At 42.0% G+C, this 12,885-nt stretch overlaps 1 protein-coding gene across 1 annotated transcript in view; it reads right to left on the bottom strand.

The window, feature by feature from the left end:
- The window catches only part of TUBGCP6 (tubulin gamma complex associated protein 6), a 379,035-nt gene that overhangs the window by 15,422 nt on the left and 350,728 nt on the right, over positions 1 to 12,885 (bottom strand). The window contains exon 25 of the mRNA XM_053716637.1: positions 5,026 to 5,225. Coding sequence (XP_053572612.1) covers positions 5,026 to 5,225 — 200 coding nt within the window. The remainder of the gene's footprint in view (positions 1 to 5,025; positions 5,226 to 12,885) is intronic.

Genomic DNA, 12,885 nt, shown 5'->3' with positions numbered 1-12,885 from the left:
TGTAAAGCGGTTTGAGTAGACAGGGCAGAAATCTCTCGGGTCATAGACTCCTGAGAGGTTGACGGCTCAGAGGGACTAATTCCGCTATGGGTATTGGCAGACTTAGCTCCCTTCTTAGACTTTATAACAGTCCTTAGGCAACTGGAACAAAATTGAGCAGGCGGGCAAACCACAGCCTCCTCACAATATAAACAGGTATTATTATTCACTATAGAAGGAGTGGAACCCTCTAACGTAGTATCAGAGTCCTCCATAGCTTTGGTATGTAATTCCACAGATGGAATAAAAAACATTACAAAAAAACAAGTGTTTTTAATATAAACAGGCACCTTTACAATCTCAATGGCTGGGGCACTCACCAGCTCCTAGACCCAGACAAATGATCAGTGAAACACTCTCTTCAGGAGTACTGTCTGCAGCAGGATCGCAAGGAAGAGAAAGAGGCCGCACCCGGGCACGTGGTGCGTAAGACAGGACTTCCCATGCTATGCAAAATAGTGTTAAGCTAATATGAACTGTGTAACACTCAAAAACTAAAGTGAAACCTGTCTGTTCCCAAGCCAAAAGCACACAGTCTTATGAGACCAAAAATAAAAAGTGAAACCTGTCTGTTCCCAAGCCCTAATGCAGAACGTAAAAATCCCCATAACTGTTCCCAATAATCTCCCTAAAGGAGATATTAACCCTTGATCCTATTGAGGTATAGAGGAGTCACACTGTGACCCTATACAGGAGTCCCTGCTATAACAATAAAGCGGAGTTAGCCTCTTGGATACATGCTGTGGAACAGATACAGCCTCTTAAGTGTGATTAAAAGCAAGCAGTGAAACTCATCAACACTGATGGCTTTAGGAGTTGTTAGCTATCAGCCTGGATGGGAAGATTCAGAAGCGGTATTAATTGCCAAACAGGGGTGGCTGCATCTGATACAAAATACTTCAAATTACGGTGTAAGTAACTAGACACCTTATTTGAATCTATATTTCCACCTGTAAAAGTTTTTTTTGTATTACTTTCCAGAATTGTTGCTTCTCACATTACCATTTCCTAAGCAAATATCTACTATTGGGATTACATTGACTTTTTGTTTTGGACTATTGCAACTTAGTTTACTCGTGTTCAAAGTGAGACTATTGCCTTGTGATAATATGTATGCTTTATGTTTCAGAGATATCGTTTTGTGCAAATTATATATCCTCTATATTTGTGTTAGAGGTATATCTTATGATTGGTTTTTAAATATTGATTTTTTAATACATTTATGAGTGTGATACTGCACTTAATATTTTTAGTTTAACCCTCAGAATTGTCTTGCATTGCTTAAGCAGGTTATTTTAGGAATATATTATTATCTTAAGGAATATTTTCATTTGTTTTATTTATACTGTAATAGCCTTAGTAACCAGCACTTTTAAACTTTGTTTTTATTGTTAGTAGTGTACATAGCCAGGGTGGCACTATCCACTTTTGTAATAGTTTCACAAAGTTTAAAACTAAAAGCTGATAAAGGAATTTTTTTTTAAAAGCAGAAAATTGATTAAAAGACAGAGGTTTTGACCACTCTTTGGTTATAATCTCAGTAATTGCATCAGGGACTTGAAAAACCTCTGGGGTCTTGACAGAAGGCTTAAAAATTAAGTTGAATTGTTCGATAGATTTATCTTCAGTAGGCCTAGAGTTCTGGACTCCTAAAAAAAATGTGAAAACTGATAGCGTTGATAAATACCCCCAAGATATGAGGAAAGTGTTTATATGCTTAAAAAAGGGTCCTTAATGCTCAGTCACTCTGCCCCACATCCAGACTGAGTGAGAAATATAAAAGAGAGGGAATGAGGTAATATCTATAAGGTCTGTCAAGAAAAATGTACAGTATCTCACAAAAGTGAGTACACCCCTCACATTTTTGTAAATATTTTATTATATCTTTTCATGTGACAGCACTGAAGAAATGACACTTTGCTACAATGTAAAGTAGTGAGTGTACAGCATGTATAACAGTGTAAATTTGCTGTCCCCTCAAAATAACTCAACACACAGCCATTAATGTCTAAACCGTTGGCAACAAAAGTGAGTACACCCCTAAGTGGAAATGTCCAAATTGGGCCCAAAGAGTCAATATTTTGTGTGGCCACCATTATCTTCTAGCACTGCCTTAACCCTCTTGGGCATGGAGTTCACCAGATCTTCACAGGTTGCCACAGGAGTCCTCTTCCAATCCTCTATGACAACATCACAGAGCTGGTGGATGTTAGAGACCTTGCGCTCCCCCACCTTCCGTTTGAGGATGCCCCACAGATGCTCAATAGGGTTTAGGTCTGGAGACATGCTTGGCGAGTCCATCACCTTTACCCTCAGCTTCTTTAGCAAGGCAGTGGTCGTCTTGGAGGTGTGTTTGGGGTCTTTATCATGTTGGAATACTGCCCTGCGGCCCAGTCTCCGAAGGGAGGGGATCATGCTCGGCTTCAGTATGTCACAGTACATGTGGCATTCATGGTTCCCTCAATGAACTGTAGCTCCCCAGTGCCGGCAGCACTCATGCAGGCCCAGACCATGACAATCCCACCAACATGCTTGACTGTAGGCAAGACACACTTGTCTTTGTACTCCTCACCTGGTTACCACCACACACGCTTGACACCATCTGAACCAAATAAGTTTATCTTGGTTTCATCAGACCACAGGACATTGTTCCAGTAATCCATATCCTTAGTCTGCTTGTCTTCAGCAAACTGTTTGTGGGCTTTCTTGTGCATCATCTTTAGAAGATGCTTCCTTCTGGGACGACAGCCATGCAGACCAATTTGATGCAGTGTGCGGCGTATCTTCTGAGCACTGACAGGCTGACCCCCTACCCCTTCAACCTCTGCAGCAATGCTGGCAGCACTCATACGTCTATTTCCCAAAGACAACCTCTGGATATGACGCTGAGCATGTGCACTCAACTTCTTTGGTCGACCATGGCGAGGCCTGTTGTGAGTGGAACCTGTCCTGTGAAACCGCTGTATGGTCTTGCCCGTGCTGCAGCTCAGTTTTAGGGTCTTGGCAATCTCATTATAGCCTAGGCCGTCTTTATGTGGAGCAACAATTCTTTTTTTCAGATCCTCAGAGAGTTTTTTGACATGAGGAGCCATATTGAACTTCCAGTGACCAGTATGAGAGTGTGAGAGAGCGATAATACCAAATTTAACACACCTGCTCCCCTTTCACACCTGAGACCTTGTAAAACTAATGAGTCATATGACACCAGGGAGGGAAAATGGCTAATTGGGCCCAATTTGGACATTTTCACTTAGGGGTGTACTCACTTCTGTTGCCAGCGGTTTAGACATTAATGGCTGTGTGTTGAGTTATTTTGAGGGGACAGCAAATTTACACTGTTATACAGGCTGTACACTCACTACTTTACATTGTAGAAAAGTGTCATTTCTTCAGTTTTGTCACATGAAAAGATATGATAAAATATTTACAAAAATGTGAGGGGTGTACTCACTTTTGTGAGATACTGTATGTCTCCAAGCCTATGATGTATCATGACAAATTTACCTAATAGCAGCCTGTGGGCTATATGGGTGCAATATGTGTATTAATATACTTACCTGAACTGCACTCAATCTCTTGTGCTTACCAACTGCAGACAAACCAACAGGAGGAGCCTAAGGGACCGGTCCTTATGACACCTGTGTCAGACGTGACCAAATCCTACACTGGAAGTAATTCTGTCACTATCGCATACTCCAATCTCCCCTCTGTCTCTCAGTAGCAGCTCTCTTTGGACAAAAAAATGGGCCTCACCTTAGAGGACCGCTCTCGTCAAAGAATCCATAGCACCTCAATTCTTCACCTACCTCCTGGGAAACAAAGTTTAGACTGGCATACTAGTGAGGTGGGAGGGATGAGAACTTTGACGTTTTAGGACTCTATGCCTCCTCCTAGTGACCAGAAATTGAATCCCATTAACAATGGATCGTGGACTATTACCACCTTATGAAAGAAATAGTGTTAAAAGGTACTATTTTGTGGGTAACACTATGCAACCTATTTAATACATTTAACATATTTATACTTATGAAAAATATATTTATTCACCAAAAATGACAGATTAATTATCACAGCTTGCTTCTGAGCCTACCTCATGGGATTTCAACAGAGGATACCAAGGGAAACAGGTATATTTGTAATAGAAGTAAACTGGAATATTATTTGTTTTGTACACTCTGTCATGAAAGTCTAATTTTGACTGCCCCTTTACATGTATGAAAGAAAGCACAGTTCTTCTAGCAGCAAAAATACTAGCACATACATAACTATGTGAGTCTTGTTTAATTTCACTAAAGGATGCCAACATAAACAGGTGAACTTTATAGTTCAAATAAACTGGAACGTTTTTTTTCCCTTTTAATTGAACACTATCGAAATTATAAGAGTTTAAAAGGAACAGTAAAAGCTATTTTTTCTTTCATGATTCAGATATAATTTTGAACAAAATGACCAATTTAATTCTATTATTAAATCTTCTTTGTTCTCTTGGTATAATTGTTGAAGAGTAAACCTAGCTAGTCTCATAGGAGCATGCACATGTTTTTAGCACTGTATAGCAACAGTGTTTACAGCAATGTTATATAATGTTGCAAATACTGCTACCATAGAGTGCTAAAGATGTGCACGTTAATGAAGTCCTATGACCCTACCTAGGTTTACTCCAACACAGAACACCAAGAGAACAAAGCAAATTTGATAACAAAAGTCAATTGCAAAGTGGTTTAAAATGGCAAGCTCTGTTTGAATCATTGAAGTTTGAATTTGACTTTATAGCCCTTTCATTTTTCCCTTCTTAAATAATTCATTTTTATACTTTTTAGTTTTGTTTCCACCCATTTTCATTATTTAACAATGCTTATCTCAGCACATAAAACTATCAAAATAACAAAGAAAGTGTATAATAGAATGTTATTTTCATTTAGTGCTGCACATGCATCAGAAATGGGACATACAATGCTGACAGCACACACTATTAGCGAAACTTACCTTCAAAAAGAAAGTCAGAATAATACTTAAAAGTATTATAGGATTGCTGCATCAACCCAAAATTGGGATGGTTTGCTGTCTGTTTCTCTGTGTCACACGTCCATGGTTGTGAGATTAACTGAATCCGGAACTTCAAAATTAGACTAAAGATACTGTGGATAATGTTCATTAAAGGGGCAGCTTTTTCGGTTAGAAGACCCCTACAAAACAAATTGCATAATATTGAATAACAAATATATTGATTTTTTTTTTGAGAATTAAATTAGAAATTTTGATTGGGTTTTTGAAGGGAAAACAAAAATGCCTGTGATTGATTGGTGCAGATTTCTACTATATTTCTGAACATGACATGATTACAACTGCATGTAAATGTAAAACTGTATATTACATTTTTATGTGGCTAAAAATCAAAGGTAGAGCACCTTGCTGCTGAACTAAATGCCACAGGATTCAGCCCATGCACGTAATAGGCGGTATTTAATTTTTCTATTAAAATAGTAGCATATACATATATATCCTCCCTTGGAAAACTTATAACCTCCTTTGGATTCCAGTACCACTTATATGCTGATGATACCCAAATCTATCTTTCCTCTCCTGACATCTCTCCCTCTTTACTCAACCAGATTTCCAATTGCCTCTCTGCAATTTCCTCTTGGATGTCTTCACACTACCTCCAACTCAATCTGTCCAAAACTGAGCTGCTTCTTATTCCTCCTTTTTCAAGATATCCAACACCTGACATTTCTCTGACGGTTGGAGTCTCTATTCTCAACACCTCACCACAGATCTTTTGTCGTGGGGTCACACTTGATTCAGAACTCGCATTCAACCCACATATACAAGCGCTTACAAAATCCTGCCGTTCACACCAACGCAAAATTTCCAGAATTCGTCCCTTCCTTACTCAAAAAACGACAAAAATAATAATTCCCTCATTTTGTCATGCATTGATTATTGCAATCTACTTCTAAATGGCCTTCCAAAAACACCGCCTCTCCTCCCTCCAATTTATTATGGATGCTTCTGCTAGATTCATCCACCTAAGTCGACGATCTACATCAGCTGCTCCGCTCTGTCAGTCTCTACAATGGTTACCCATAAACTCCAGAATACAATTCAAAGTATTAACCCTAACTTACAAAGCACTCAACAGTCTAACTCCCAACAATATTTCTTCTCTCATCGTGAAATATTCCCCATCAAGTCCTTTTCGATCAACCTCTGACCTACGTCTCTCCACTCCTGTTATCTCTAAGTCCCACTCCCGTCTACAAGACTTCTCATGTGCTGCTCCTGTGCTCTGGAACTCTCTACCCCGCTCCATAAGACTGTCTCCAACCTTGTATAGCTTCAGACGCTCCTTGAAATCCCACCTATTCAGAGAGGCTTACCATCTCTCCTCCATCTCTCAACCTAACCAAACTAATACATGAACTGCCTGATTAACTGCAGCAACTACAACTGATGTGACAAGCTACCCAACCTTACGTCTCTGCACCCTAAACCTGTAGACTGTGAGCTCTCCGGAGCAGGTCCCTCTTCCTCCTGTATTAGATTTGTTTAGTTTTGTATTTTACCACAAATCCTTGTCATTTTATACCCCTATCATTGTACTCAGCACTACGGAATTTGGTGGTGCTATACAAATAAATGATAATAATAATAATATGTAAACTTACAAAGAGATCTGCAGTTTAAGCACAAACATATGTGCACTGAGCATAAGTTACACAGAGCATGTGCTCATAAACACATTAAACTGTGTCCATGATGGATAGTCTACAGAAGGCTAAAAAGCTTGTGTTCCAAATCGGAATCCATAAACCATATACTACAGAAGCACTAAAAACCTAGTGTTCCAAATCGGAATCCATAAACCAAACAGTACAGAAGAGCTAAAAAACATAATTTAATGCTTACCAGATAAATTTGTTTCCTTCCGGATAGGGAGAGTCCACGGCTTCATTCCTTACTGTTGGGAAATACAACACCTGGCCACCAGGAGGAGGCAGAGACACCCCAGCCAAAGGCTTAAATATCCCTCCCAATTCCTCATTACCCCAATCATTCTGCCGAGGGAACAAGGAAAACTGGAGAAACATTAGGGTATAAATGGTGCCAGAAGATAACAAATAATAGGGGACCGCCCATAGACAAGAAAAAACGGACGGGGGCCATAGACTCTCCCTATCCGGAAGGAAAGGAATTTATCTGGCAAGCATAAATTATGTTTTCCTTCCTAGATACGGAGAGTCCACGGCTTCATTCCTTACTGTTGGGAAAACTATACCCAAGCTCCAGAGGACATTGACTGAATAACGGGAGGGAACAAAAAGGAAGATGCAGACCCTATATTCTGAGGGCACCACAGCCTGCAAAACTTTTCTCGCGAAAGCTGCTTCAGCCGAAGCAAAAACATTAAACTTGTAACATTTTGAAAAAAGTATGTAAGGAGGACCAGGTAGCCGCCTTACAAATCTGATCCATAGAGGCCGCGATCTTAAAGGACCAAGAGGAAGTCACTAGTGGAATGAGCCGTTATCCTCTCAGCAGGACGATGCCCGCTGTCTCATAAGCTAAGGGGATGACCATCCTTAACCAAAAAGATAGGGAAGTCGAAGTAGCCTTCTGCCCCTAACGCTGCCTCGAATAGACAACAAAGAGGAAGATTGTCTAAACTCCTTAGTAGCCTGAAGATAGAACTTCAAGGTGCGAACCACGTCCAAATTGTGACGTAAGCGTTCCTTCGATGAAGGATTAGGACACAAGGAAGGAACCACAATCTCCTTATTGATGTTGGAATCTGACACAACCTTAGGAAGAAAACCTAATTTAGTACGTAAAACTGCCTTATATGCATGAAAAATCAGATAAGGGGGCTCACATTGCAAAGCAGAGATCTCAGAAACTCTGCGCGCAGAGGCAATAGCCAATAAAAAGAGAACCTTCCAGGATAACAATTTAATGTCAACGGAATGCAAAGGCTCAAACGGAACCTGTTGCAAAATCCAAAAAACAAGATTTAGGCTCCAAGGAGGAGCCCCAGATCTAAACACAGGTCTGATCCTAATCAGAGCCTTAACTCCCTGAGATTCCACCTCCAGGACCCACAGATCTGTACGTCCTTGAACCAGGTGTCTGAAAAAAGGAGACAGTCTACCCCCTATATAATCCGATCCCGGATCAGGGGCCGCCCCTTCATGCTGATTTGTTTTCAGGGCTTCATATTCTACTTGGATTTATTCCAGGACTGAGCCAGCTTCCAAGAAGTTGTTGTTGGGATTTGTCAGAACGAAAAACAGAATTTATGCTTACCTGATAAATTACTTTCTCCAACGGTGTGTCCGGTCCACAGCGTCATCCTTACTTGTGGGAATATCTCTTCCCCAACAGGAAATGGCAAAGAGTCCCAGCAAAAGCTGTCCATATAGTCCCTCCTAGGCTCCGCCCACCCCAGTCATTCGACCGACGGACAGGAGGAAAAAACAGGAGAAACTATAGGGTGCCGTGGTGACTGTAGTTAGAGAAAATAATTCATCAAACCTGATTAAAAAACCAGGGCGGGCCGTGGACCGGACACACCGTTGGAGAAAGTAATTTATCAGGTAAGCATAAATTCTGTTTTCTCCAACATTGGTGTGTCCGGTCCACGGCGTCATCCTTACTTGTGGGAACCAATACCAAAGCTTTAGGACACGGATGAAGGGAGGGAGCAAATCAGGTTACCTAAACAGAAGGCACCACGGCTTGCAAAACCTTTCTCCCAAAAATAGCCTCCGAAGAAGCAAAAGTATCAAATTTGTAAAATTTGGCAAAAGTGTGCAGTGAAGACCAAGTCGCTGCCTTACATATCTGATCAACAGAAGCCTCGTTCTTGAAGGCCCATGTGGAAGCCACAGCCCTAGTAGAGTGAGCTGTGATTCTTTCAGGAGGCTGCCGTCCGGCAGTCTCGTAAGCCAATTGGATGATGCTTTTAAGCCAAAAGGAAAGAGAGGTAGAAGTCGCTTTTTGACCTCTCCTTTTACCAGAATAGACGACAAACAGAGAAGATGTTTGTCTGAACTCTTTTGTAGCTTCTAAATAGAATTTTAGAGCACGGACTACGTCTAAATTGTGTAACAAACGTTCCTTCTTTGAAACTGGATTCGGACACAAAGAAGGTACAACTATCTCCTGGTTAATATTTTTGTTGGAAACAACCTTTGGAAGAAAACCAGGCTTAGTACCCAAAACAACCTTATCTGAATGGAACCAGATAGGGCGGAGAACACTGCAAAGCAGATAACTCAGAAACTCTTCTAGCAGAAGAAATAGCAACCAAAAATAAAACTTTCCAAGATAACAACTTAATATCTATGGAATGTAAAGGTTCAAACGGAACCCCTTGGAGAACTGAAAGAACTAAATTTAAACTCCAGGGAGGAGTCAACGGTCTGTAAACAGGCTTGATCCTAACCAGAGCCTGAACAAATGCTTGAACATCTGGCACAGCTGCCAGTCGTTTGTGTAGTAAGACAGATAACGCAGAAATCTGTCCCTTTAGAGAACTCGCTGATAATCCTTTATCCAAACCTTCTTGTAGAAAGGAAAGGATCTTAGGAATTTTGATCTTATTCCATAGGAATCCCTTGGATTCACACCAGCAGATATATCTTTTCCATATTTTATGGTAAATTTTTCTAGTTACCGGTTTTCTGGCTTGAACCAGAGTATCTATCACAGAATCTGAAAACCCACGCTTTGATAGAATCAAGCGTTCAATTTCCAAGCCGTCAGCTGAAGGGAGACCAGATTTGGATGTTCGAATGGACCCTGTACAAGAAGGTCCTGTCTCAAAGGTAGCTTCCATGGTGGAACCGATGAAATATTCACCAGGTCTGCATACCAAGTCCTGCGTGGCCACGCAGGAGCTATCAAGATCACTGAGGCCCTCTCCTGCTTGATCCTGGCTACCAGCCTGGGAATGAGAGGAAACGGTGGAAACACATAAGCTAGGTTGAAGGTCCAAGGCGCTACTAGTGCATCCACTAGAGTCGCCTTGGGATCCCTGGATCTGGACCGTTGCAAGGAACCTTGAAGTTCTGACGAGACGCCATCAGATACATGTCTGGAATGCCCATAATTGAGTTAATTGGGCAAAGATCTCCGGGTGAAGTTCCCACTCCCCCGGATGAAATGTCTGACGACTCAGATAATCCGCCTCCCAGTTTTCCACTCCTGGGATGTGGATCGCAGATAGGTGGCAGGAGTGATCCTCCGCCCATTCTATTATTTTGGTCACTTCTCTCATCGCCAGGGAACTCCTTGTTCCCCCCTGATGATTGATATAAGCAACAGTCGTCATGTTGTCTGATTGGAATCTTATAAATCTGGCCTTTGCTAGTTGAGGCCAAGCCCTGAGAGCATTGAATATCGCTCTCAGTTCCAGAATGTTTATCGGGAGAAGAGACTCTTCCCGAGACCATAGTCCCTGAGCTTTCAGGGATTCCCAGACCGCGCCCCAGCCTGCTAGACTGGCGTCGGTCGTGACGATGACCCACTCTGGTCTGCGGAAGCTCATTCCCTGGGACAGGTGGTCCAGGGTTAGCCACCAACGGAGTGAGTCTCTGGTCTTCTGATCTACTTGAATCACTGGAGACAAGTCTGTATAGTCCCCATTCCACTGTTTCAGCATGCACAGTTGTAATGGTCTTAGATGAATTTGCGCAAAAGGAACTATGTCCATTGCTGCAACCATCAACCCTACTACTTCCATGCACTGAGCTACGGAAGGACGTCGAATAGAATGAAGAACTTGACAAGAGTTTAGAAGTTTTGACTTTCTGACTTCTGTCAGGAAAATCCTCATTTCTAAAGAATCTATTATTGTTCCCAAGAAAGGAACTCTTGTCGACGGAGACAGGGAACTTTTTTCTATGTTCACCTTCCATCCGTGAGATCTGAGAAAGGCCAGAACGATGTCTGTGTGAGCCTTTGCCTTTGAGAGAGACGACGCTTGTATCAGAATGTCGTCCAAGTAAGGAACTACTGCAATGCCCCTTGGTCTTAGAACCGCTAGAAGGGACCCGAGTACCTTTGTGAAAATCCTTGGAGCAGTGGCTAACCCGAATGGGAGGGCCACAAACTTTTAATGTTTGTCCAGAAAGGCGAACCTTAGGAACTGATGATGATCCTTGTGGATAGGGATATGTAGATACGCATCCTTTAGATCCACGGTAGTCATAAATTGACCTTCCTGGATTGTAGGTAGAATCGTTCGAATGGTCTCCATTTTGAACGATGGAACCCTGAGAAATTTGTTTAGGATCTTTAAATCCAGAATTGGACTGAAAGTTCCCTCTTTTTTGGGAACTACAAACAGATTTGAGTAAAATCCCATTCCCTGTTCCGCCGTTGGAACTGGGTGTATCACTCCCATTTTTAACAGGTCTTCTACACAATGTAAAAATGCCTGTCTCTTTATTTGGTTTGAGGATAAGTGAGACATGTGGAACCTTCCCCTTGGGGGTAGTTCATAGAATTCCAGAAGATAACCCTGAGAGACTATTTCTAGTGCCAGGGATCCTGAACATCTCTTGCCCAAGCCTGAGCAAATAGAGAGAGTCTGCCCCCTACTAGATCCGGTCCCGGATCGGGGGCTACTCCTTCATGCTGTTTTGTTAGCAGCAGCAGGTTTCTTGGCCTGCTTACCCTTGTTCCAGCCTTGCATCGGTTTCCAGGCTGGTTTGGTTTGTAAAGCATTACCCTCTTGTTTAGAGGATGCGGAATTAGAGGCCGGTCCATTCCTGAAATTGCGAAAGGAACGAAAATTAGACTTATTCTTGGCTTTGAAAGGCCTATCTTGTGGGAGGGCGTGGCCCTTTCCCCCAGTGATGTCTGAGATAATCTCTTTCAATTCTGGCCCAAAGAGAGTTTTACCCTTGAAGGGGATATTAAGCAATTTTGTCTTGGAAGATACATCCGCTGACCAAGACTTTAGCCAAAGAGCTCTGTGCGCCACAATTGCAAACCCTGAATTTTTCGCCGCTAATCTAGCTAATTGCAAAGCGGCATCTAAAATAAAAGAATTAGCCAACTTAAGTGCGTGAACTCTGTCCATAACCTCCTCATACGGAGTCTCTCTACTGAGCGACTTTTCTAGTTCCTCGAACCAGAACCACGCTGCTGTAGTGACAGGAACAATGCACGAAATGGGTTGCAGAAGGTAACCTTGCTGTACAAAAAATCTTTTTAAGCAAACCCTCCAATTTTGTCCATAGGATCTTTGAAAGCACAATTATCCTCGATAGGAATAGTAGTGCGCTTGTTTAGAGTAGAAACTGCCCCCTCGACCTTAGGGACTGTCTGCCATAAGTCCTTTCTGGGGTCGACCATAGGAAATAATTTCTTAAATATAGGAGGGGGGACAAAAGGTATGCCGGGCTTCTCCCACGCCTTATTCACTATGTCCGCCACCCGCTTGGGTATAGGAAAAGCGTCGGGGTGCACCGGAACCTCTAGGAACTTGTCCATCTTGCATAATTTTTCTGGAATGACCAGGTTGTCACAATCATCCAGAGTAGATAACACCTCCTTAAGCAGTGCGCGGAGATGCTCTAATTTAAATTTAAATGTCACAACATCAGGTTCAGCCTGTTGAGAAATTTTTCCTGAATCTGAAATTTCACCATCTGACAAAACCTCCCTCATGACCCCTTCAGATTGGTGTGAGGGTATGACAGAGCAATTATCATCAGCGCCCTCCTGCTCTTCAGTGTTTAAAACAGAGCAATCACGCTTTCTCTGATATGTAGGCATTTTGGATAAAATATTTGCTATGGAGTTATCCATTACTGCCGTCAATTGTTGCATAGTAAT

This window comes from Bombina bombina, chromosome 6 (genome assembly GCF_027579735.1).
Source record: "Bombina bombina isolate aBomBom1 chromosome 6, aBomBom1.pri, whole genome shotgun sequence".
Lineage (NCBI taxonomy): Eukaryota > Metazoa > Chordata > Amphibia > Anura > Bombinatoridae > Bombina > Bombina bombina.
The sequence above is the reverse complement of the archived record's forward strand: the minus strand, read 5'-3'. Positions and strand labels throughout refer to the sequence as shown.